Here is a 24,499-nt window from a genome sequence, read left to right on the forward strand (position 1 = left end):
GGAATGGCTCAATTAATACTGTCTGAGGGGTAGAAGAGAAAGAATCCCTATTTCCGTTGATTTCTTATTTGTATTTGTTTACCCACATCTGGACTAACTAAAGGAGCCGGTTCTGGGTTCTTCCACGTTGCTTTGCACTATCTCAGAGGAAAATGGCTCAAACCCTGTAAGCTCTGGTATGATGCAGAGAGCTCTGATATCAGTGCCCAAAGTGCGTCAGCAGCAAAAAGCGTCCCCAAGGTCAGGCCCCGCCAGGCAGGGAACTGGGCATCAAAGGCAGGCCCCCCTCTCTCTCTCCAAACTCTGGGGCACCCACTCTCAGGACTCTGGTCTCTGCACCACCTTGGGAAAATGCTGAAGCTACAGAGGCCCATTGAAAGGCTCTGTGTCAGGTGACCTGCCTCTCCTTCATCCTTCGCATTTATCTGCCCCTGAGCCATAGCCTGCATCTGCCCCTTCTCTCCATCCCCTCTGCTTCTCATCATTTCTTCTCTGGATTCCTGTGATAATCAGGTCTCAAAACTCTACTCCCTGCCTCTGGTCTCACTGCTTCCAACTCATCCTCCACATAGGCAGCCAGAGACATCCTTCTAGAACACAAACCTATTCATGCCACACCCCTGGATAAACCCCTCTGATCGCTCCCCATTGCTGTGTGGCGTTCCAGGTCCTCTGACCTCCGTCCACACTTCAGGTCTTACCTGTATCCTCTCCCCGTGCGCTCCCCACTCCAGCCTCATCTTGTCACTGTCCCTCAAGCCACCATGTTCCATCCTCCACTTGGCACCTTGGGTCAGACTCTTCATCCACCTGAGATGCCTTTCTCCTACTTGGTGAAATTCTCATCTAAGGACCAGTTCAGATGTCACTTCTTCCTGGAAGGCTTCTTGCATTGTCCCAAGCACCGTTTCTTCTTAGGCCTCACATAAATTATTTTCTATCATAGAGGGCTGTGCTCTTGTCTGTCTCCCCTCCTTCAGACCGTGAGCTCCTTGAGAACAGGAATTGTACCTTATTTCTTTCTGTGTTCCGTTGCTCTCACTGCCCTGCAGGGTGCTTGGCACATATTTGGTACATAATAAGTATCTGGAGAATTGTAAAATTAATTGAGCCCACAGGATGGACACAGAGACTGCCTTGTGGGGACAGCCTTTTCAGTCTAGAAGGGCAGACAGAAGTTGAGAAGGGACACGATTGAAAGCAATGAAACTCGGAGAACAGAGGGGGTGGTACATGAACTACTGGGGTGTGTCTGTCCCTTGGTGCCTTGCTTTCAGATCCATGCCTGCCCTTCTCCTGCAGCTGTTTCTCAGGCCCCTTGGCACTGCCTTCTATTTTTGGCAGGAGATTGGAGCCTGGCGGGAAGGGAGAAGTCAGGGCATTTCCGCTTCTCTCTGCTGTGGGCAGAGGAGGGCATTTCTGGCCATGGCTGAATCTGCATGGCTGTTCCAGATCCCTGCTGGACATACCTCTCTCCGTGGTCTCACTTCCTGCTGGGCAGCCTCTGCTGTGGTCCTAGCTCGGCCTGGATGGTCCTGGCTTCTGGGTTTTGGTAACACCACCATCCCCCTGTGTCCTGCAGCCCTTGGAGGACGCTGGCCTCCTGCTGTTGTTAATTTTGGGGTTGCTTCATCATTCCTGTTTGGCTTTTTAGCTCTTTCATCCCCATTGTGGCCCATCATCTGTATTAAATTCCCTGTGTTTGAGATACTAGAATGGTTTCAGTTTTCTTGATTGTCCATTGCAGTCTTGCTGAGACCAGCTGAAGCTTCAGCCCTGGGGTTCCTGGACTAGCCTCTGTCCTTGCTTCTACTCACAGGGGTCACTTGCCTTGACCAGAGTTTTCCTGGAAGGCAGCCATTAGAGGTCAATATAAGAGCCAGAGTGGTGCCCTGTCGTCATATGCCTTATGATTCCCTTTGGGTGATCTTGGAGATCTGATCCTTGGCTGAACCAATTTTTCCATGCCTTTTGGTTCCTATGAAGGGGGATCTTAGATCCTGGAAGGACGAGGTAGGGGTGGTGGTGCCAGACCACAACCCACATGTAGCCACTACTTTCAGGAAGCTAATCTCCTTCTGTGCCTCGACACTTAGAAGAAAACTGTTTGAAATACATTCAGAGGGTAGTAAACTTCTGGAATTCATTATGCCAAGAGCTGGTGTTGATAGGATATATAAAATCCTTCCTGAGAGGCCTGGCTGAACTCAACAATTGATCTGTGTAGGATTATTAAGGGGAATGAGTCTGTCATGTGGCCATCCTCACTGTGGAACAGTGATAACGTATCTTAGGGGACCCCACTGGAGCCAGGACCTGGGCTGGGTGGCCCCAAGGCTGACCCCATGGGTGGTTCCCACACTCCTTTGCAGGATGGCAGGAGGTGAAGAGACTCTTCCAACTTCTGGTGGAGTTAAAGATGTGTGGATTGAGATGAGAAGAGTGAGGCTGGAGAGGAGTTAGATGGGACACTTGAAGCAAGTGGATGGGACCAGGTGCAAGCTTCCCTTGGAGTGGAGAAATGCAAATATTGAAAGCTTCAGTTTAAGTCAACATGACTCTTATTGGGCAAGGAGATGGGAAATGAGGAAGAGCACAGACAGGGTGAGGAAAAGAGATCTGGAGACCAGAAAAGAGAAGGCCATTTCCGCAAGGGTCATTGTGGAGAGAGTATGCCAGCAAAGACAGGAACTCAACACAGATGACCATGCTATAAGATAGAAACTTTTGGGACCTCCACGGGCCAGGTATGTGGGAACGCAGAGGTGAAAGTGACATAGTTCCTCACTCACGCTCTAGTTGTGGAGACAGGTAATAAAAAAGATGGTCATGATTCCATGTGGTAAGTATTCTCATGCGTGGTGTGCCCATTGCTACGGAAGTTTGAAGAACTACCCAGGCATCCACCAAGGCCAACTTGGGAGGTCAGGGAAAGCTTCCAGGAGGAAGGGACTTCTGGGTGGAGTCTTGAAGGATGAGTTTCAGTTTTCCAGGACAAGAGGAAGCAGTGAAGGGGTGGAAAGGTGTCAAGGGCATCCAGAGGGTGGTACTCAAAGGCCTGAAGTGAGTGAGAGAGCAGGGCCAGTCTTGGGAGCTGGAGTGTGGAGTAGAGAGCTACGTGGCAGAGTGGTGATGGGGATCCTGTGAAGTGAAGAGGTGAGTGATGGTGGAGTGTGTCTTGGAAAGCCTGATGCTACTCTAGGAGTTTGGGGACTGTCCTCCTGTGAGCAGTGGGGAGCTGAGAAAGGAATGTGGCAGAAGAGTGATATACTCAGATTTGTGGTTTCGAGAGATGACGCTGACTGCAAAAGTTCACACTGAGGCAGGGAGACTGCACGGGTGCTTGTGGTCGTTCATCTGAGACTCTAGTCTAGCAGATGGTTAGGTCTGGCCCCGCCTCTGACCAGGATCCGTGGGACTCCAATGGGGGCAGAAGTGAGAGAAATGTCAGGGCTGGCCAGGCTCTGAGATGGGCACCCAATCTCGCGCACAGAGTGCTCTGTCCTCCACAGCCGACGTGGGTCTGACCTTCCGTGACTCAGTGGGGCGAGTGCTTTGCAGGTGGAGGCGAAGGTTTAATAGCTGCTGATGAGGTGTGAGAGTGCGGGTTTTTCGGGAATGGATGTGAAGGAGGCAACTGTATACAGCTCAATTCCTTTATTAAGTTAATGAGTTTGGCTGCTTTCCTGGAAATGCAAGTGCCATTTGGCACCATCACTGCTGCTTCAGAAAGGGTGTCATTAAACTGAGAATCTGTAGGAATGCACAATGGTGATAAACGAAGCTGCTTGGGAGATTACAGAGCATCATGCAGACTTTGCAAGGACCTTCAAAATGGAGAACACTCTCGCTCTGAGGTCAGTATGCAGCTAGGGGCTGGGGGTGGGGTGGTGGAAACCAGAACAATTATCTGGATAACCCAATACAAGCAGGTAGTAATGAGGAATATTTGAAGGACTAATATTAAAGTTATACCAAAGTAAAGCTGAAGCAGAGACTTCAAAGGGGCCAGACCACCTCCCAGCCCCCCATTCACTAATGCAGCCCCTAGTCCGTGTTTCTAAAGGCAGGACCTAAGTGTGGAGGATTTATTCTTTCCATAACCTGGCTCTGCATCAGATTGTCCTTGTGGTTCCCAGACCCACCGGGAGAACCTTGAGATAAATCACTTCTTCCAAACATGAGACCAGACTTGGAAAACCAAGGGCTGAGACCAGATCATTGGGCAAGATGGGAACAGAAATCTCTCTTCCTGTTTCTTTTGTTCTTTGGACTGGGTGGGGACTTGAAATTAGGGGGAGACTGGGGCAGTCATTGGGCTTTTGAATTCATCGTATTGTTGTGAAACTCTTTCTTTCTGAATTGAGTCTGAACCCGAGAGTTGCGTGTGGACACCATGGGACAATAAAACCTTCCCAGATGACGTCAGCCAAAAGACTTTGTCATAACTTAGGTTATGCCAGGTTCCCAGGAGCCACAGCTGCAGGGAGCGTGGGACGAAGCGGTCCCGGCAACCCCCTCTTACGCTCTCTCTGGCCCCCCAAATCTGGCAAGCCTGTAAAGGTGGTAGTGGTCAGTACTTTGCAAGTGAGAAGTGGAGGCTCAGAGAGGTTAAGATGCTTGGCAAAGTCCACTTAGTTGGATTGAACTCAGATTGTCTTATGCTGAAGTTCGTCCCTCCAAACCCGTATCCGTCCTTGCTGATGAGGAAGGTGTATATATGGTTAGGGGGAAGGTTAAGCTGTGACAAAGCGAGAGAGTGGCATGGACATATATACACTACCAAACGTAAAACAGATAGCTAGTGGGAAGCAGCCGCATAGCACAGGGAGATCAGCTCGGTGCTTTGTGACCACCTAGAGGGGTGGGATAGGGAGGGTGGGAGGGAGATGCAAGAGGGAGGGGATATGGGAACATATGTTTATGTATAGCTGATTCACTTTGTTATACAGCAGAAACTAACACACCACTCACTGTAAAGCGCTTTACTCCAATAAAGATGTTAAAAAAAAGAAAAGTCCACGTAAAGTCAGGGGTTTTTTTTTGTTCGTTTTTTAAAAATTTTTTTTTTGCCACGCGGCATGCAGGCTCTTAGTTCCCTGACTAGGGATTGAATCCGTGCCCCCTGCAGTGGGAGCGCAGACTCTTAACTCCTGGGCCACCACGAAGTCCCTTAAAGTCAGGTTAGAGCTCAACCCAGCCTGAGAAAAGTGTCTGTGGTTCCCTCCATCCATCCCCTCTTGGCTCCCATCCCAGGCAAGGATTCCACATGGTTGGGCGCTTTTATAAAATTTTTAATTTTTCAATTACATGCTCATTGTAACAAATCCAAACAACACAAAAGTGGATAAAGCAGGTGGAGAAGGGCCCCTCCTCCTTCTCCCAGTTCGAGAACTTTTTTATGCTTATGACACATTGAGTAGTGGTTGAAGGTGCCTCTCCGGGATCAGACGGCCAGGCTGGACTCTGGGCCCCACCTCTTACTAACTTCACAGCCCTGGGAAAATTACTTAACTTCCTGATGCCTCAGTTTCTTTTTCTGAAAAATGGTATAAGAGTACTCATCTCATCAGGTTGTTGTAAGGATTAAATATTTAGATAAATGCCTGGCAAAGAATACGTATTCAATAAATCATTAGCTATTTTTATTATATATGGCTTTTAAAATCCAAAATGAGTATTAACACTATACAGATTGTGCTGCAAATTCCCTTTTCACTTTACAATATGTTGTGGATTTCGTTCCAAGCCTGTACATATGGCACTTTTAAAAATGGTGGTGTAGAATTTTATTTGTATGGAGGTACTATGATTTATTCGTTCAGATACGGACAGACATTTAAATCATTTCCACTTTTTCTTTGTTTTTATAAACAATGTTACAACATGGTGCTTTTGTAAGATACACATTTTCTAGAGGTGGGATCACAGGATTTTGGGAGATATATATATATTTATATTTATATAGATAGATTTAAAAATTGATTACATATTTACAAATTGTTACCAAAATATGTTGCCAATTATATTCTCACTGACAGCGTAAGAAAACCTGTTTACTCAACCTTAACCAGCACTGAATTTACTCATAACTACTGGATTAAAGACATATCCAACTAACTTTGTCCATGATAAAGATGTTCATCCAAAAGTAAGCTAGGTCCCTACTTTACACCATAGAAATGCTCAAATGGTATAAATGAAACCAGCAACCCACAGAAAAGGATGGCAAAGGACATAAAGCCTTTTTAGCACAATTTTGAACTAAAGATGACTATGCCCAGGGAGCGCTATTCAAATGTTCTCTAATCCTTATGACACCTACTCATTACTACCCCTCCCCCCATTTTAGAGATTAGAAAACTGAGACATTGAGAGATCAAGTATCTCGGGGTTCTAAGAGCAGAAGCCCCAGGGCACAAACACTTTTCAAGTGTCCTCTTGCCTCACTTTTGCAATTATTCCATTAACCGGAACAAGTCACATGTCGAGTTCAGGATCAGGTGGGGGGAAGAAAACTCAGTGGGGTGGATACAAGAAGGAGTGAGCAAATTTGGAGCCATAAATGCAACAATATACCACAGCGAGGGGACGTGATGTTGGGAAAGAGCCACGATTTATTTCTACAAAGCATGCAAAAGGAAAAGGTGGTTGTAGAGACAGTGCAGGATGTAGGATAGTTTGATTTCGATACAACAGGGGCTAAATTGGACATATTGGAGGAAATTTGGAGAGAAGGGTTAGTTAAGCCCATTAGGCAGGGAGAAAAGGGTTAGCATTTAGGACTGCAAATAAGGATCAAGGGACCTTACTATCTGTTTAACTTTTCATCAGTGCCCGGCTCTGGACTAGGCATGTTGTATGCATTGTCTCATTTAATCCTTAGAGATGCAGGTGAGAAAACAGGATCAGAGAGGTTAAGCAACTTGCCCAAGGTCCCACAGTGAGTAAGTGTAGATTTGAGCCTAATTCTCTCTGGCTCCCAGGCCTGAGGGAACCAGGGATTGGCAGGATGGCAGTGAGAGAGGAGGAGAGGAGTAGAGAAAGGAGTGCTGAATCGCAGAGATCTGTAGCATCAAGTCACTTCCGTGCTGGGCAGAGTGAGCCTGGATGAAGACGCCTCCTGACAGCACAGAGGCTTAGATGGTGAATTCCTGGGGACAGCGGCCACTTTCTACTCCAGCCCTCCTGCCTGGCAGCATCTGGCAGAGTAATAACACCTAGCGCTGAGGGAGAGAGTCCCGTGTGCCAGGTGCCGTGCTGAGGCTTTACAGCCCTCGTCTCAGTCCCCACAACAGTACAGAAGCGGTAGATCTGCTATCACCCCCATTCTATACATGGGACAACGGCAGTCAGAGGATTAGGTACCACGTTCATATTCACAAAGTGAGAGGAGAAGCAGGGCTGGGAGGCAGGGTTGTGGGACCCTAGGTTCATGCTCTGAAACGCTCAGCGACACTGCCTCATGGAGAGAGCAGGTGCGCCAAAGGTGACAGTAGTGGGAGATGGAGCATCTGAATATGGAGACCCTCATGGTGAGGAGTTTGAAGCTTCACCATCGTAAACATGTGGGGGCTTATTACTACCAGCCGAGAATCGGACTAAGTGTTTTATGTATTTCAATTAATCCTCAAAAAGTGCTGGGGTTCGCCCATTTTAGAGACGAGGAAACTGAGGACCATTTGCTAAAAACCATACCACATCACTAACGTGTGCTAAAGCTGCCGGCAAACCTGGTCCTGGCTGACCTCAAAGCCCATGCTTACCCGCTGTGCTCTCCATTACTGCATTACCCATCGTACTGTGGCTCCTCCTGGCTGAGCCTGACAGTTACGCCCAAATACCCTTCAAGTGCGCAGAAAAGGAGCGAGGCCCCGGATCTCCAAGGACTGGGGATTTAGTTCAGGTAAAGGAAGTCTGGATGTAGATTCTCTGTGGGAGGGGCACAGGTGAGCTCCGGACCTCCCCATCCTGGGAGGAGAGTTCCCATGAGCTCGAATAAACCAGATCAGGTCCTTTTGCCGTACTCTAAATCTCCAGTGCTGGGCCAGCCATGCAGGCAGGAGTTGAGCAGGAAATGTGTCTTCCCTCTACATCCAATATTTCCCACAACCTTTTCCTCCCCAAAGTCATTAATAACAATCTTCATCACCACAGCATATGCTAACGATTTATTATGACACGGGTAGTAGAACATTTTCATATACGCAACATTTTTCATCCCAGGTTGAGTTAATTACAAATGACTCACAAGCAAGGAGCATTTCCTCCAGCAATCCATTGCAAACAATGGTGTCTTGCTCTCCCTTCTCCACCTGCAGCAGGAATTTGCTGCCTTTCTCCAGCTTCTACAACCTTCCCTCATGTATCACCATTGCTCTAAATGAGTCACACAAACCAACGGAAAAGCACTCTGAGACTTTTGACTCAGTAACTTCTTCCTGCTAAAAGCAAGTTCAAAAAATATGGGAGCCCATTTTGAAAACTGAGTCCAAAAGTTTCTCATCGAATGGATCAAGAACCCCAGGGATTGCTCTCACCACCTATGTCCATAAGATGCAAGAAATCATGGTGTTTTGGAGGTGACTGAGGGACCTTAAAGTTCATTTAGGCAGTGAGGTGACAGAATGCTGCTGGGTGGGAGCAGGGCTGCACTGAGCATAGCTTTCCGAATTGGTGCATTTTCCACAATTTCAAGGTAATAAAATAGAGATTGCAAATACCTAATGTTTATATAGTTCTACTATGTGCCAGGCATGGTTCTAAGTCATATATATCTATATAGATATATTACACAGCATCTCACAACCCTTCTGAAGTAACAACTGTTAGTATTCCCATTTTACAGATGAGGAGACTGAGGCACCAATTACTAAGTGACTTGTAACTTGCCCAACATCATACAGCTGATAAGGGGTGGAGTCAGGATTCAGATCCAGGTGATCCCACTCTAGTCTGAACTCTTACCTACTCTGCTGTCCAGACTTTCTGTAGCATGTAACCTAAATGTTTTCATATTTTGATATGGTGATTCTGAAGACTATAAATAAAGACACTGTGTGAACAAAGACCGTGAGTTTTATAGAAAAGGCAGTCAAAGGGTTACACCTTTTTTAGGGCTCTCTACCCCCACCGGACAATGGGAACCTCCTGTCTTCTCACTCAACGGAATCACCTCCCTCAGTCCTGTCTCTGTGAGGGATCCTAGTGGAGAGGACCTTCTTGGATTTGGAGAACCTGGATTTGAGGTCTGGTGTCATCCCTTTCTGGCTAAGTGGTGGGAAAGGACACCAGTCTGGGTCTGGGCGTGGTCTTCCACTAACAAGTTATGTGCCCTCGGGCATGTTGCTTTTCTCTCTTGGTCTTAATTTCTGCATTTGCAGAATGAAGGGATTGAACTGGATGATTACCAATGTCACATCTTGCTCCATCGGAGCGATTCTAGTGCAGGTGACAAAAATCATTCATCTGGTGAACCAACTTCAGATCATTTTGGTGGTGGCCATCTTCTGGAGAGCAATTTTGAATTCAAATTCAGGCTCAGAGGAAAAGAGTGGCTTGACCTATTCATGAATCTGCCCCAGACCCTGCAGGAGGTCTGGGGACTGTTCTTACAGATATTTGACACTCCAGTCCTGCTAACCCCACTTTTCAGATGAGGAAGCCAAGGCTAAGTGGTTTTCCTGAGGCCCTACAGTGTGGCAATGATGGAATTGGGGCCAGAAGCCAGTTCTTCTACATATTTATTATTTAACAGTCACTGTATTAGGAGCTGGCATAATAGCTAATAATGGCTGACATTTACTGAAAGTTCACTATGTCCTCACCATGTGTGGTACATTAAATTATTGTTTAGCACATCTTCCTTTCTCCTCAATCTCCAGTCCAGAGAAAAGTGAGTGAGAAATGTGTGCTTGTTGTCATATGACCCTGAGATTTTATGGTTGTTATGCAGCAATAGCTAACTGATACAGACATTGGTTCCTAAAGTGGAATCCTCCTATAACAAAACCCTGAAATATGTGGCTTTGAGACATAGTGAGGAAAGTGTTTTAGGAGGTTGGTAAAATAGCACTCGTGTTATTTCATAGTGAAACATTTGGTAAAGCTGTCACTTGCAATAACCTACAAGGTAGAAAAATCTGCCTAAAGCATTTGTCAAGTTTGGTAAAGAGGTTTTCAGGCAAGATGTTGGAAGTATGACCTGGCTGCTGCTAAATGCATTTGAAAGAGATAAGTTCAAAAAGGAATTGGTCAGTTTGCAAGCAGAATTTCAAGGGACTGTAGAGAGCCCAGAGATTGCCAGGTTGGAAAATAAAATGATTTTCACCAAATCAAAAGTGTGGCCGTTACAACACAGCCTTGGGGAGAAGACCAAATTTAGGGCTTTGTATGTAAGACTTTGTGGGTTGCATAATAGCTGGCTGATAGGTACTCTAGGAATCACTTTGCATGTATTATCTCATGTAATACTTATAATAACCCTATGATATAATAATCACATAAAATGCAGTTTATTATTCAGGTATGGTGAGGCCAACTGACAGATCAGGAGTTAGTTACCATTGAAAAGATAGTCTGGGAGAGTGGGAGTGGGAGGGAGGGAGACGCAAGAGGGAAGACATATGGGAACATATGTATATGTATAGCTGATTCACTTTGTTATAAAGCAGAAACTAACACACCATTGTAAAGCAATTATACCCCAATAAAGATGTTTAAAAAAAAAAAAAAAGAGCGCAAGAAAAACAAAAAACAAAAAACAAAAAAAAAAAAAAAAAAAAAAGAAAAGATAGTCTGTTACTCACAGTTCAGAAGAGGAGGGGCCATGCCATGCCATGCAGGGTCACATGGGGAAGCACCAGTGTTGCCTTAGAGGCAGAGGGAATAAAGTGGATAAGAGTCTTTATTGTGGTTTCTGGGAAGGGACAGGCAAGACAAAGTAAGCAGGAGATTTAGGATTGGCTAGTTTGGATAATTTCAGCAGGCTCTGGGGTATAGGGACCGTCCTGAGTTTTCTGGTGTTCAGGCATGTCTGGTGAACAGGCATGGTGTTCATGTATGTCTATGTACAAGGCACACGAGGACACACATGTATACCTCTACATGATGTGCGTGTGTGGGGATTTCAGGCCTGAAATTAGAACTCTTCGAACCCATCCAACTGGCTCCTTCCTGAGCCAGGCCCTGGGCAGAGAGGTAGCACAGGAGCCCCCGACAGGAACCATTAATTTGCTCTTTTCTCACTGGGCCTGGAGTAAAATGAAGCTTGTTTTCCCTTTCTACACGATGAGAAGAAGTGTATCGATTTTTCCTCACTTCTGATTGTTCACATTAGAGGCTTGTTTCTAGGTAATTGACATCCAGATCATTCGTTTTACAGCACAAACATATTTTACGGGTCTCTTTCCCCTTTGAGACATAGTCCTGGGTGGATCTGAAACAAGTCCATTTTGTAGCTAGGTGCTTCCTTGCATAGAGAACATCCCTCAAAGAGCAAGTTCAGCTGCTCTGGTGGCCCCCTTTCAATTGCTTCTTTGTTCGCCCATCGATGTGTCCAAAACATTGTGTTGAGTGCCAGTGATTTGTGGACAGAGTCCAAGGGGTGGGCCAGGCTGTGGTTGAGGGGCACCAGGCAGTCCTTGCTTGCAGAACCATCAGTCCAAGATTGTCATGCCAGCCTAGAGGAGGCCTTCCTCCCATCCTCCTTAGGAAGCAGTGAGGAAATTCAGGGATGAGAGAAAAGGAAGAGGAAGGGGAGAGGACAGGGTCAAGATTCGAAACACAAGGCCAGCAGTGTTTGTTTTCCTAGCCTTTGCTCACTTGCATTAACATGGCAAAGGGTGCTGCCCATCTTCCACATCCAATCATCCTCATTCTCAAAAAGAGTTAGTCTTCTCCGAGCCTGTAAACTAGAAGGATGCCTCCTTCCTCTGGTCCCCTCCTTCCCAGGTCAGCATCTGACCCCTTTCTTACGTTTTGACCTAGCTATCAATACACATTCATTGTGATGTAATTTCTTTGAAGGCACGAACCATTCCTGACTCTGTCCCCAGCTTCCCCAGGAAGGACATCTAATACCACCACCTGTGCACTGGGTTCACCCTCATTCCTTGGTGTAAATCCTGAGAGCTCCCTGGGATGGAAAATGGTAGCCACCACTTCCAGGTGATGCTGACATTTGTCTAGACACCTAGCATGGACCCCCATCCCAACCCCTGGTTTGTTGTCGTCTCCCTGAGGTCTTCTTAGCTTGATTCAAGGCTAATTTCCCTCCTTCAAGGTGGAGTGAAGAGCAGTAACTTCTTCTCACCTTTCCGTGGAAAGCTCAGGTCCCCAAGCATTAGTGTCACCTTGTGCCAGGAGGAGGAAGTGAGAGAGGGAGGAGGGAAGATCTAGGCTCAAAGGTAATAAAGGGTTATAGCTTTTCACCACCCCCCAGAGGGGTAGACATCTTTCTGGCAGCCTGTGGGCCCTGGAGGAACTGGGGTGCCTTGTGTGCTCACAGGAGGATCTGGGATTCTTCCAGGAGCCTCAGCTTGGCAACAATAGAGGTAGGCATTGTGGTGGTGGGGATCATTTGTCACTTTAGATGGCCCCAGAGAGTCACAGAACTTTTTTTTTTTTTTTTGGCCCCAGGATCTTAGTTCCCTGACCGGGGATTGAACCCAGGCCCATGGCAGTGAAAGCGTGGAGTCCTAACCATTGGACCACCGGGGAATTCCTCATGGAACTTTCTCACATGGGGCAAATCAAGGACTGCTTATATCCATCCCCCTCTTTGTCCTTCATAGCAGAACCCCAATTCTATTCCATGTACAATGGGTCTAAACTAACTAAAGGACTAAGCTTGTTGGCAGCTAGTGGTGCCCAGTTGATTGGGAAGAGAAGTGGGTGAGTAGAGCTTCGGAGACAGTGTGTTAATGGAGGGAAAGAGTGTTCATGTAACTTCTCCCTCTTTCCTCTCCTTCTGCCTGATTTCTGCCTGGAACTCACGTATGGCTAAAGCTCCAGCAGACATCCTGGGTCATGAGTGGCCTTGAGGATGGAGGTCATGGTCTAAGGATAGTGGAGCAGAAAGATTGAAGATCTTAACTCCTAATTACTGTGGAAAACTTTCTACTGCCCATCTTGGGGCTTCTTTTGTGTGAGAGGGAAATCAATGGTTATTTCCAGTTTCTGTAACTACTTTCTGAACGCGACTTCTGAGGTATCAGGCTATCCAGTCGTAGCTCTTACCGAGAGCAGCCAGGTATTCAGGGGCTGGGTAACCGTGCACATGTAACCGACCAATCTTTTAAAATTCTGTTACTAAAACCCAAACATGCTCTTTCATCTCCAGCAGAGCTTGGGGTCTAAATTGACTGGTGCGTCACGATGAGGCTGCATCAGTCTGCTCTTAATTTAAGGCTTATAGGCGTCTCAGTAAACTGGGGATGGTTAGGTAACCAAAGGGAGAAAGCATTGTTAAAGGGCGGCAGGTGCAGGGGAGCTGAAGATCCCGGGGGATTTTTCCAGAGCCTTCTCCAATATAGGTCTTCAGAGTAAAGTCGCAACTTACGTGGGCTAAAGGTGCCAGGAGTGCCAAGCAGCCAGGCTGTATAGCTCAGCAGAGCTCACTGCCCTTCACCTAGGCTGTGCGTGAACATGTGCAGGCCTGGCTCTCAGTACCTGTTTACCTGGATGGGTTATTAAGGTCAGTGCTGCTTCTGAATGGTTGGTGCCTGTGCCATGCTAGTTAACTTTTTTTTTGGCCGCACCGCGCCGCTTGTGGGATCTCAGTTCCCTGACCAGGGATTGAACCCGGGCCACGGCAGTGAGAGCCCAGAATCCTAACCACTAGGTCACCAGGGAACTCCTTAGTTAACCATTTTGAATGTCACTCCTGCATAGCACAAGGCTTTTATTTATTTATTTATTTATTTTTCCTTTTTTTTTTTTTTTTTTTTTTTTTTTTTTGCGGTACGCGGGCCTCTCACTGTTGTGGCCTCTCCCATTGTGCAGCACAGGCTCCGGACGCGCAGGCTAAGCGGCCATGGCTCATGGGCCCAGCCGCTCCGCGGCATGTGGGATCTTCCCGGACCAGGGCACGAACCTGCGTCCCCTGCATCGGCAGGCGGACTCTCAACCACTGCGCCACCAGGGAAGCCCAGCACAAGGCTTTTAAATCTGACAAGCTCCTCCCTTGATGATGTACTACTTCGTCCTCAGGTCCATCCTGAACCCATGGCATCCAACCAGAGTTCAAACTCTACGTTCATATTAATGATTTATTCTACACTCGTGCATCTCTCCACAATATGGAGAGGAGGGTAATGGCCTGAGCGGGTGTCTTAAAGTGTATAATTCCCAGACTCCTTCTGTGGTTTTAATTCCCTATTTGTCTCTTGATCAGTACAGGTATGCTTTGATTGGGAATTCATTATATCCCACCTGTACAGCCATCTTTTTCTCTGTGGCAAAAATGATGAGCTCTTTATCTTCAAACATATAGACAGCCACCTAGTGTACAGTGTTGTGTCCTTCAGACAACGTTCTGCCTTCTGAAATAGACATCCGCTCAGCATGTGCAAGTACCAGCCCCAGATCTACCTGGAGACGGGGCCTCTCCAAGCCTGTTGTATTAGCTGAAGCGGGACACAGAGCTGATCACCGCATTACCGTGGTACTGACGTATAGCCCGGATCCCCGAGTTAGACGGCACAACACTGAGAGAGTGAGCGCTTCAGAAGAAGTTCTCTGCAGCATTATGGATGCTCCATCGTCAACAGCGTTTCAGTATTCTCTCCAGAGGAGATAACAGCACTGACAAAATACATCACACTGCCTTTCCCTTCCACACATCCAGATAAAAGACACCGCGTCTTGATGTGGGGCACATCATGTGGTGATGACAAAACATTATCTTTTCTTTATGAATACCAGAAGACATTTGGCTTGCTCATAATCTTTTAAAAACTGTAGGCATAGTCCTATGTGTATTGCCCGTTAATATGAGATTTTTTTTCCCTCTTAAAGACAATAGCCTATTTTACAATGTGTTGTTAGCCCTCCAACTGTGCAACATCCATTAGATGTGAGACTCAACCAAAGCCAGAGATAGAAAAAAAAATTGTCTTTGCTAATGGTGAGATTCTTGGCTATTACCCCTGTGGGGTGACATACAAACCAGATGCTTTTTGGCCAAAATTTGTAGTTTAGAACAAAAGAGAAAAGTCTCTGATGGAAAGAATCATCAGTGATTGTACACAACTTGGGAGGTGGTCTGCCTACGTTGGCCATTTTCCTAAGGAAATAACTCAGGTTTTAGAAGAAGGAACCAAGATGGAGGAGAAACTCCGTGTGTATCCAAGCTCGGGGGTGTTCTGGCCTCTAGCATCAATGTGGCATTGCTGTGTGCTTGTGGTGGGAGGGAAAGGGTGTTCCACAGACACGGCACAGAGTTTCTCTTTTTGTGGCTCACACACTTCACTGAGGGTATGGGGAATTTGTAAGAGCAGGCAGGAAGATGTGGGTGCTCAGTGCAGAACAGATGAAAGAAGTGGGGTCGATAAGCCTGGAGAGGGTAGCGGGAGGCTTTCAGGAAAATGATGGCTAATTTCTTTCATTTTGATCAGCTTTACTGAGATGCAACTGACAAACTCGTAAGATATTTAAAATGTACATTGTGATGATTTGATACATGTATACATTGTGAAAGGATTGCTCTCGTCTAGTTAATCGATGATGATGATGTCCAATTTCAAATATCTGAGAGGCTACTTGGAAGGAGAGGGATTTGACTTGTGTGGTCCTGAGAGAAGGTACTGGTACCTGTTGGTGGGAGGACACCAAAGGGAAGAATATTTTAGTCAGTCTGAGGAAGAGCTTTCTCCTTGTTGCCCAAAGATGGCATGGGATGCATGAGCAGCTGTGGAGCCTTGGGCCGGATACCCTGGGACATGACTCTGAGATGAATTCATGAATGTCGGAAGTTTAAAGGGAGTGTCCTTGTCATCAGTATCTGGGGGGAGAGGCAAAGGAAGTGTGACTGGGCACAGAGAAGAGCTGAGCTGTGATGAGCTGTGATGAGGCTTCAGCTGACCCCATAGGGAGCCTTGGAGCGGGGATGGCCCTTTAGCACTGTCCTGGATTGAGGCAAGGGAGCTGACCATTGGGAACCTTACACTGACCAGTCATTGGATGCAGTTATCCCCTGGGGAGGCAGGGGTGACCTTGTATAAGGCTGCTCTCTTCAGCTGAGGGCAATTCCAGGAGAACAACTCATCTGAGGGTCATCAACCGCCAACATTCCTGGAAGCTGGGGAGATGAATGCCTTGGGCCTGAAGCGGGGGAGCTGGGCAGTGCAACATCACTAGTGGGATATAGTGGATTCACCACAGCATCCACTAGGGATGCCTGCTTGATGGAGACGTTGTGATTTCTCCATCATGTGACTTCTGATGGTCCTTCCAGTGTTCACGTTCTATAATAAAATATAGAAGATCCCATTCATCTCCCATGTGGCCTCCAGCATGGGTCTTGGATGAAATCAGGAGTACCGTTTGCTTAGCTTCTAGCTTAAAACTCTTAGCTCCTAGGCAACATCTGATCGATAGTCTTTGGTTCCAGAAAGAACAGTTCATTCATTCAACTTTCCTTAAAACAATATTCGGAGTTCCCTGGTGGTCTAGTGGTTAGGACTGGTGCTTTCACTGAAGAGGCCTGGGTTCAATCCCTGGTCAGGAAACTGAGATTTCCTCAAGCTGTGCAGCGTGGCCAACCCTGCCCCGCCTCTGCCCCAAACCCCTAAAACCCCAACAATATTAATTAATTAATTGTTTTTTTGCGGTACGCGGGCCTCTCACTGCTGTGGCCTCTCCCGTTGCAGAGCACAGGCTCCGGACGCGCAGGCTCAGCGGCAGTGGCTCACGGGCCCAGCCGCTCCGCAGCATGTGGGATCTTGCCGGACCGGGGCACGAACCCGTGTCTCCTGCATCGGCAGGCAGACTCTCAACCACTGCGCCACCAGGGAAGCCCCCAGCAATATTAATTGAGTGTCTTCCTCTAGGAGCTAGAAACACAAATATGAACAGAGTCTCCACCTTCTAATGGGAGACACAGAAAACAATAAACAAATAAGATAATCCTGGTGAGGGGATATAGAATGATTGTGCATAGGTACTCCAAGAGCGAAGTAGTGATACTGGAATTTTGAGTGGTGTTACTGAAACAGTATGAAATGCTATGAAGGAGTTTTGTTAATGAAGCCCTGGGGAACAGAGTTCTAGGCAAGAAGAACAGCAAGTGCAAAGGTCCTGAGGCAGGAACAATCTTGGTGTTTTTAGGACTTGTTTAGCTAAGTAGAGTAGGGGAAGATGAACCTGACTTTTCTGTAAAGCCAGCTGCTTCATAGATACATTAAGGATGTAGAAGGCATTTTCAACGGTAGTAGTCAAAAACCACGCATGGCTCTCATGAGACAAGACCCTAGTTCTATCGCAGAGTGTTGACGTGAGACTGTCCTTGAACGTGGAATCCCAGTTGGGTGGTTTGTTTCCTCATCTGAAAAGCCGGGACAATTTCAGTACTCATCTTATTGTTGTGAAGATCAAAGGCTGTGATGCTTGGAAGTGCTTAACTTAGTGTCTGGCCCATAGTTTAAGTCCTCAATAAATGCTAGCTCTTATTTGTGATGTTTAATTAAGAACTGGGGCTTAAACCTAAGATTTAAAATTCTATCCAAGTCCTCATTCTATGTGACCTACCCCCCACATCTCCATCTCCACCTCCATCCCCACCCTCACCTCCATCTCCATCTCTCCCAGTTTTTTTTTTTTTTTTTTGGCCACACGTGGCATGCGGGATCTTAGTTCCCCGACCAGGGATTGAACCCACGCTCCCTACAGTGGAAGCGCAGAGTCTTAACCACTGGACTGCCAGGGAAGTCCTGCTGTCTCTCCCAGTCTTAATCTTTGTCTCTCTCAGTCTCTACCTCTGTCTCTCTTTCTCTGTGTATGTCTCTTGGTCTGTCTTTATGACTCATACTCTACCTCTGTTTGTCTGTCTTCTGTCTCTGTCCCTCACTGCCTTTTGTTTTTTCTTTCTAACTCTCTCTGTTTCTTTGCCTTTCACTCGGTTTTTTTCTTTCTCTAACTCTATCTCTGTCTCTTTCCTTCCTTCTGCCAGACTGAGAGCCCAGCTGCCCTCCTATAGACCCAGGAGTAGGCAGCTCTCTACAGAACTGACAAGAATGGTAGGTCCAGGCCTCCGTTCCTCATTGGGGAACAGAGATGGCTGGCAGTGGTTTTCCTTGAGCAGCCACTCAGCAGGGACTCTCCAGCTGCTGGTGCAGGTAGAGGAACTTCCCTTAGTGGCACTAGCTTCCCTAGAGCACACACAAGACCCCCTTTGACCATGAGAGCAGCTGCCTTTCTACCTTCTTCCCACAAACACACTTAATCCTGCCTTGTACATTCTCATACAGCCTCCAAGGGGGGCTGCGGCAGCGGGTCCTTCCTGGTCTCCGCTGCGGAGAAGCAGACTGGAAGCGGATTTATTTCTCTTGCTCTAGTGGTACATAGCAGCTCCCCGGTGTGGGAGCTGGGGGCAGGCCTTTCGGAAACACATGGAGCTTTCTCTGTGGAAACCTTTCTCAAGGAAAATGGTGGCAAAAAGCTCTGCCACTTTATCCCTCAAAGCGGCTTTCTTTCATATCACCTAAAATGAATTAAATGATGAGCGCCTTGGGATTTCATCTCTCTTGATCCCTTTCAGCCGGTGATGGGTGGAGGGAGGGCTCAGGGCTTGGGGGGAGGGAAGAAGTGCCCTGAGAAGGGGAAACGTGATCACATAATTTACAGCAGCCATGGATAGATTTCAGCCCGGGCCCCATCACTAACGCTGTGTGATCTCAGGTACAGGATTGACCAGTATCCCCGTCTAAAACTGGGGGCAAAATATATACTCAGCTTCCTCACAGAATCGCTGTGAAGATCAAGCAGAAAGTGGGAAGAGAGAATTTCGAAACTAAGTGCTGTGCACATTCCAATGGCTCGCAGTTTTTGAGTGCTTTCTAAGGCCAGATTCTGCTAAATGCACTTTATGTGCATTTTCATATGTAATCTTTAATATTTTAATGAGATAGTTACTATTACTGTCCCATTTTAGGTATGAGGAAACTGAGGCCCTTGAGGAGTTATGTGTCCTGCCCAAAGTCACTGAGCTAGTGAGAGAGAGAGAGTTGGGAAATGAATTCAGGTCTGTTTGACTCCAAAGTTCTTGTCTCTTTCCTTGTGTCCTTCCTCCATCCCTATCTTGGAGGATAAGCTGTGGCTGATGTCCCTGCAGCTCCGTGGTCCTGATGGGTTAACTGAGACCCAGGCAGATGGCAGGGCTTGAGTTGGCAGATCCATTCTGGGATGTCCAAGAGGCTGACCTTGGACAGACCAGAGGGCACTTGGAGGAAGAAGGTTTGGAGTTCCTTGCCTCGGGGAGGCCACCATCTGCTCTGTGCTCTTTCAGACCAATTACCTTCAGAATCTGTGACTTTGACTGACACTTCTGGGCTTTAGAGGTTAAGAAGACCAGGTGTCTGCTGCCTTATTTGTCCAGAAAGAGCAGAGCTGTGCCTGAGAAAGATGCTTCTGAAAGTCCAGGAGGCACCTCTCCATGGCAACAAGGACCCAGCCTGAGGATTCTGCAAACAGCTGGAGCCCTTCCTCCACCTTCTTTGATCTGCAGCCTCACCTTCCACCTCTAAGCCACAGTCATCAACTGATGGCCCTTGTTTCTATTTTGAAGAAAACAAATATGCTTTTAAAGTCTTGGGTTCAAAACTTGAAGCCAGCCCTTCTGGGATAGGTGAAGACGTTGGACCTAGCAGAGACTAATCAAGGAAGTGAGTTGAGATGAGTCTCTACAACTGAGATGCTCAGCTTCATAAGTGTGGGTGGGAATTTGGTCACATTTCATCCTTTTAACTAAAAATGGGTTTAGCCCGCCGCTTGACATATCTAAAAAAATCTGAGCAAATATCTCAGGGCTTTTGGATTATAATAGAAATCTCAGGGTACACTCTGTCCAAAATGGTCAGTCCAGTTTCTGTACGCTTGTGCTGGTAGAACTGGGAAATGCAATCAGTCCACCAGCAGACAGGCTGGTTTCAGCTGCCGTTGCAACACAGGGCGGTTGTCGGGAACTGGTCCAGCACAAGGCAGTGTTCTCCTGTCCTTGCTAGCGATGCTCCACTTGCTGGTTCAGATCTCCGCACTGATCAAGCCATTCTCGAGGATGTTGGTCCTCCTTCCTTCACGTTCCTCTGGGTTCAAGGCGCTCCGCAGTGGGACCTCTGAGCCAACCGTTCTCTGGTTCGCCCTTGGGTTCAAGGCGCTCCACAGTGGGACCCCCGAGCCAACCGTTCTCTGGTTCGCCCTTGTGTTCTCGGCCACATCCTTGTCACGTGGTGGGCTGGCAATGGGGCTTCTCTTAGCTTCAGACAAACACAGTGCCAAGACCAACACTCTCCTACATTAGCTTGGGTTGCCTCTCCAGGCTGCCCCATCCCCTTAGGGTGGCTCTCAGCCCCGCAGTGTCACTTCCTGTTGATTGATCTCAGCAGCTTCAAAATGTCTCAGAGATTCCAGTAGGTTTGCACTTCACAATGGAAGAGCGCAACGTTGGCATATTTGCTGAGAAGCTACCCCAGGAGCCAATCTCCGAGACACCTTCTGCTTGCCAAGGAGTGTTGGCAGGCACAGCCAGTATGTTAGCCAGAAAAATGTCCGGTTGCAACTCTCCCTTGAAAGGCAATGGGTTTTATACAGGGACCAGGGGGATTTTCCCAGAACAATTCGCCTACTTGAAGAAGTAACTGCAACGTTTAAATTTCACTCCCTAGAAATATTTCAGTTCTGCCTCACCAGGTATCCCGGTGCACTTACCAGAAACCAGGAAGAGGCTCTGACCCTTCAAGTCTCCATTTTCCTCCTCTGACCAGTTCCTGAGCCCGGTGCCCGAGTCTTCATTCAAGCTCTGGGCTTGGTTTCTGCTCTAAGTCTGCTGAGTCCTCCGCCGCCTCCCTAGAAGGGAAGCCTTGCCTTAGTCTGGCCCGTTTTCCATCTGTTTGTCCCTGGCCTTGGTGGGAGGGTGGAGGGGTTGTCTATTTTTTTTCCACATTTTAAAATATAACTTATTTTGGAGGAATTCTAGGTTTACATAAAAGTTGCAGAGATAGCACACCTACTGTATCCCCTTCACCCACTTCCTCTGATGCTAGCATATTACATGACTAGGTACTTTTGTCAAAACTAAGACACTGATGTAGGTACAATGCTATTAACTGAACTATAGACTTCATTTGGATTTCATCACTTTTTCTGCTAATGCCACTTTTCTGTCCCAGAATCCATTCCAGGGTACCACACTGTATTTAGGAAAAGCATCTGTTTTTACCACTGTGCCCCCAGGGTTCAGCCCAAAGCTTGGCACCAAACAGGCAGTGTGTGAGTGAATGAACGAATGAATGAGTGAACAAATGCTAAACAAGGAGAGCCCTTCCACCCTGATTAGTTGCTACAAGGATTCATGCCTGTGTCCCCCACACATCCTGGGAGACCCCAGGGGTTCCCTGAGGCCCAACCACCTGAGGCCTGGTGGACTCTGCTGCTGGGATGGCCCCTCAGGGGTCGTCTTAATCATCCTGTCCCTAATGCTTTGGTTGCTCTGCCAGGCTGGGAATAACGGTCCAAGGCCTGATTCTGCATCTTTCCATCCCATGCCTGTAGGGAGAGTATGTGCATTCTTGTGGATGTGTGGGTGTGTCTGATCTAGGAGCAGCTTGGAAGATGGGTACATCCTTGCAGTATTGAGAAATGGTCGCAGATCCCTGGAGGTTGCTTCAGGGGTGGCCAGCATCCTATTTGGCCTCATGAATTCTCATTTCTGTATCAATCAGGGCTCAATCATAGAAGCAGAAACATGTTAGGTTTTCTAGAATAAGGGTTATGTGATAGGAGGTAGCCTTTATGCAGTTGTGGGAACCAGTTAAGACCTCTATGTAAGGGACTGCCCTGGCGGTCCAGGGGTTAAGACTCCGGGCTTTCACTGAAGGGTGCATGGGTTCGATTCCTGGTTGGAGAACTAAGATTCGCACAAGACGCATAGCGCGGCCAAAAAGAAACCAGAGGTGGTAGGGAGTAAAAAAATCAAACTGGTGTGACTCAGTTGGGATAAAGCAGTAAGGAGTCTGAAGCAATAAACAGTCCTAAGACCTCCATGTAAGGTTGTTGCTTCTGTGTCTGGCATTGGGTCTGAAGTCACTTGAATTCAGCAGAGCCGACTGGTGGAAAGGAAAGCTGGATGTGAACCTGGGGACAGCAAAGGCAAGCTGGAAACCATGAAGACAACTGGAACTAGGGACGTGCCAGAGCTGACTGAAACTGTCTTGTGAGAGCTGATTACTAAGTTTTTAAGAATTCTGTGATCCAGCTGTTAAACACAGCCATTATAAAAATTAAATTATATAAACTTACAATTAAATAAATTACATTTAAAAAAAACTTGTTACTTCTTAATTATTCTGCTATGTCTTATTACCTGTGCTCTTGGGGTTATTTATATTGACTTTATCTCTGTGGTGGAAATACTATATAGTGGTATGCTACCGCACCCCTCTTCCCAACTTCACGTTCAGGGATGTCATGTTAGTAGCTTGAAATTAGCCCCTGTGGGAGTATTTATACCATTGAAATCCGCAAATGCTCAAATCAGGCCTTGATTAATTACTTTGTTAGTTGTCTAGACATAAGAAGGTGATGGACAGAATGTTAATAAAGCAAATTAAACTTTAAAATGTCTAATATTTGAAGCAGTTATACTGTGGATAAAAGAAATACCCTTTTGGTATTCAAAACTACTTTTTTTTTTTTTTTTTTTTTGGCCACGCTGCATGGCATGTGGCATCCTTAGTCCCCTGACCACGGATTGAACCCGCACCCCTTGCTTTGGAAGCATGGAGTCTTAACCACTGGACCGCCAGGGAAGTCCCCCAAACAACTTCCAGCTTAGCAAAGAAGTAGCTTGCAACACTGACGAACAGGTGAAATTCTTCATACATCTTCATTGTTTCACTTTCGTCTTACTTGTTATAGTAAACAAGATCAACCAAGATTCACATTGGGCCTGCGCCTGGAGAGCTGGCTGTCAGACACTTACCAGCGCACTGTTGACTGTGTCTGTTTCGCGTGGCCTCCAATCTTGATGACACAGGTGACCCGGAGGAGAAGCTGGTATCTTTTATTGCCGAGTTGAGCAGACACCTGGCCCAAGACGTGGAGAGATAAAAGGAAGAGACCCAGGAGGAGCTGGAAGAGGTAAGCCAGGTGTTCCGCCACATTGGCAAGTGAGCCAGCAGCTGAGAGATGCTGTGTGAGAGCGGCAACCCTGCCTGGAGTCTTTCTGCCTCCCAAATCTCATGCCTATTTCTCTGAGGCCACCCTGAACTTGGAAGCATGCAGGAAAGGGAATTCTGAGAACTGTAGTTCCAGTTGAGCCAAGGTGATGTAGCCCCATACCTTTTCTGACACTAAGACATGATGTGAGGCAGGGGTGGGGACTTCACTGGGGGACACAGCTGTCCCTGGGCCTGGTGGGTTCCAGCACTGGCTGTCGGCAGTATGCAGGAGGGTTCCTACACCCATCCAACGCCGGGACCAGGGTTGCGTGGAATGGACCTGCTGTGCCAACGCTCTGCCTGTATCATCAATCCAGAACCTGGGGCTGGGCCATTCTGGGAGCCGGGCTTCTAAAAGAGTAAATGGAATGACTCAGATTAAGGGGCATCTAAACAAGTGTTTTGGGGGGCACTCCGTGTTAGTGACCGTGGTAGGCATGACAAAGCGTGGAGGGGCTGGGAAGGAGAAACCATGAAGAACTTCCATCAGTGGAGAGCTCTGGGATGAGCGAGTGCCCCCCCCACCCCGCCCCCATGGGCCAGCTGAGTACCATTCATCAGAGGAGAGGCAGGGGCTCATAGAAGTACATCTACACTGTGGCCTTGTGGGCAGGCGCCCTGAATCCTCTCGATGGGTTGGCGTCCGGGCTGCTTGTCGGCACCTGCCAACGCTTCCGTGGACCCCGCCTGCTTTGCCAAGCAGGAGCGTATCGGCTTCAGGGCTGCAAGGGCCAGGACTGCTTTTGCTTGACTGTGAACATAGTCAGATGGGCCAATGTTGGCTCCAGTGTCTAAGTCGGGGGCTGAGCTGGGAGGCTTCAGTGAAGCATGACCTTGGCCAGCTGGTCCCCTCGCAGGGGCCAAGTCATGAGTGGGTGAGATGCTTCCCCGGGGAGGGGCCCCGAAAGGGCTGAAAGGGGACAGGAAGGGTTGGTTCAGCCAACCAACATGATCGTGTCACTTTCCTCCTCATTGAGTGTGAATTAGAACCCCACCCCTGGTGCTCCTTGAGCCCTGTGTCACACCTAGTGGTGATGTGGGTAACACGGGCCCTTGCTGCTTGCCCA

The 24,499-nt window shown here is 47.5% G+C and overlaps 1 protein-coding gene across 1 annotated transcript in view; it reads left to right on the top strand.

Annotated features, from left to right (window-relative positions):
- Window positions 1-23,921, top strand: part of MIS12 (MIS12 kinetochore complex component) — a 51,903-nt gene extending 27,982 nt beyond the window's left edge. The window contains exon 3 of the mRNA XM_032615263.1: window positions 23,131-23,921. Coding sequence (XP_032471154.1) covers window positions 23,131-23,290 — 160 coding nt within the window. The 3' untranslated portion in view covers window positions 23,291-23,921. The remainder of the gene's footprint in view (window positions 1-23,130) is intronic.
- Window positions 23,922-24,499: the final 578 nt, after the last annotated feature.

The sequence above is a fragment of the Phocoena sinus genome, chromosome 20 (assembly GCF_008692025.1).
Source record: "Phocoena sinus isolate mPhoSin1 chromosome 20, mPhoSin1.pri, whole genome shotgun sequence".
Taxonomy (NCBI): domain Eukaryota; kingdom Metazoa; phylum Chordata; class Mammalia; order Artiodactyla; family Phocoenidae; genus Phocoena; species Phocoena sinus.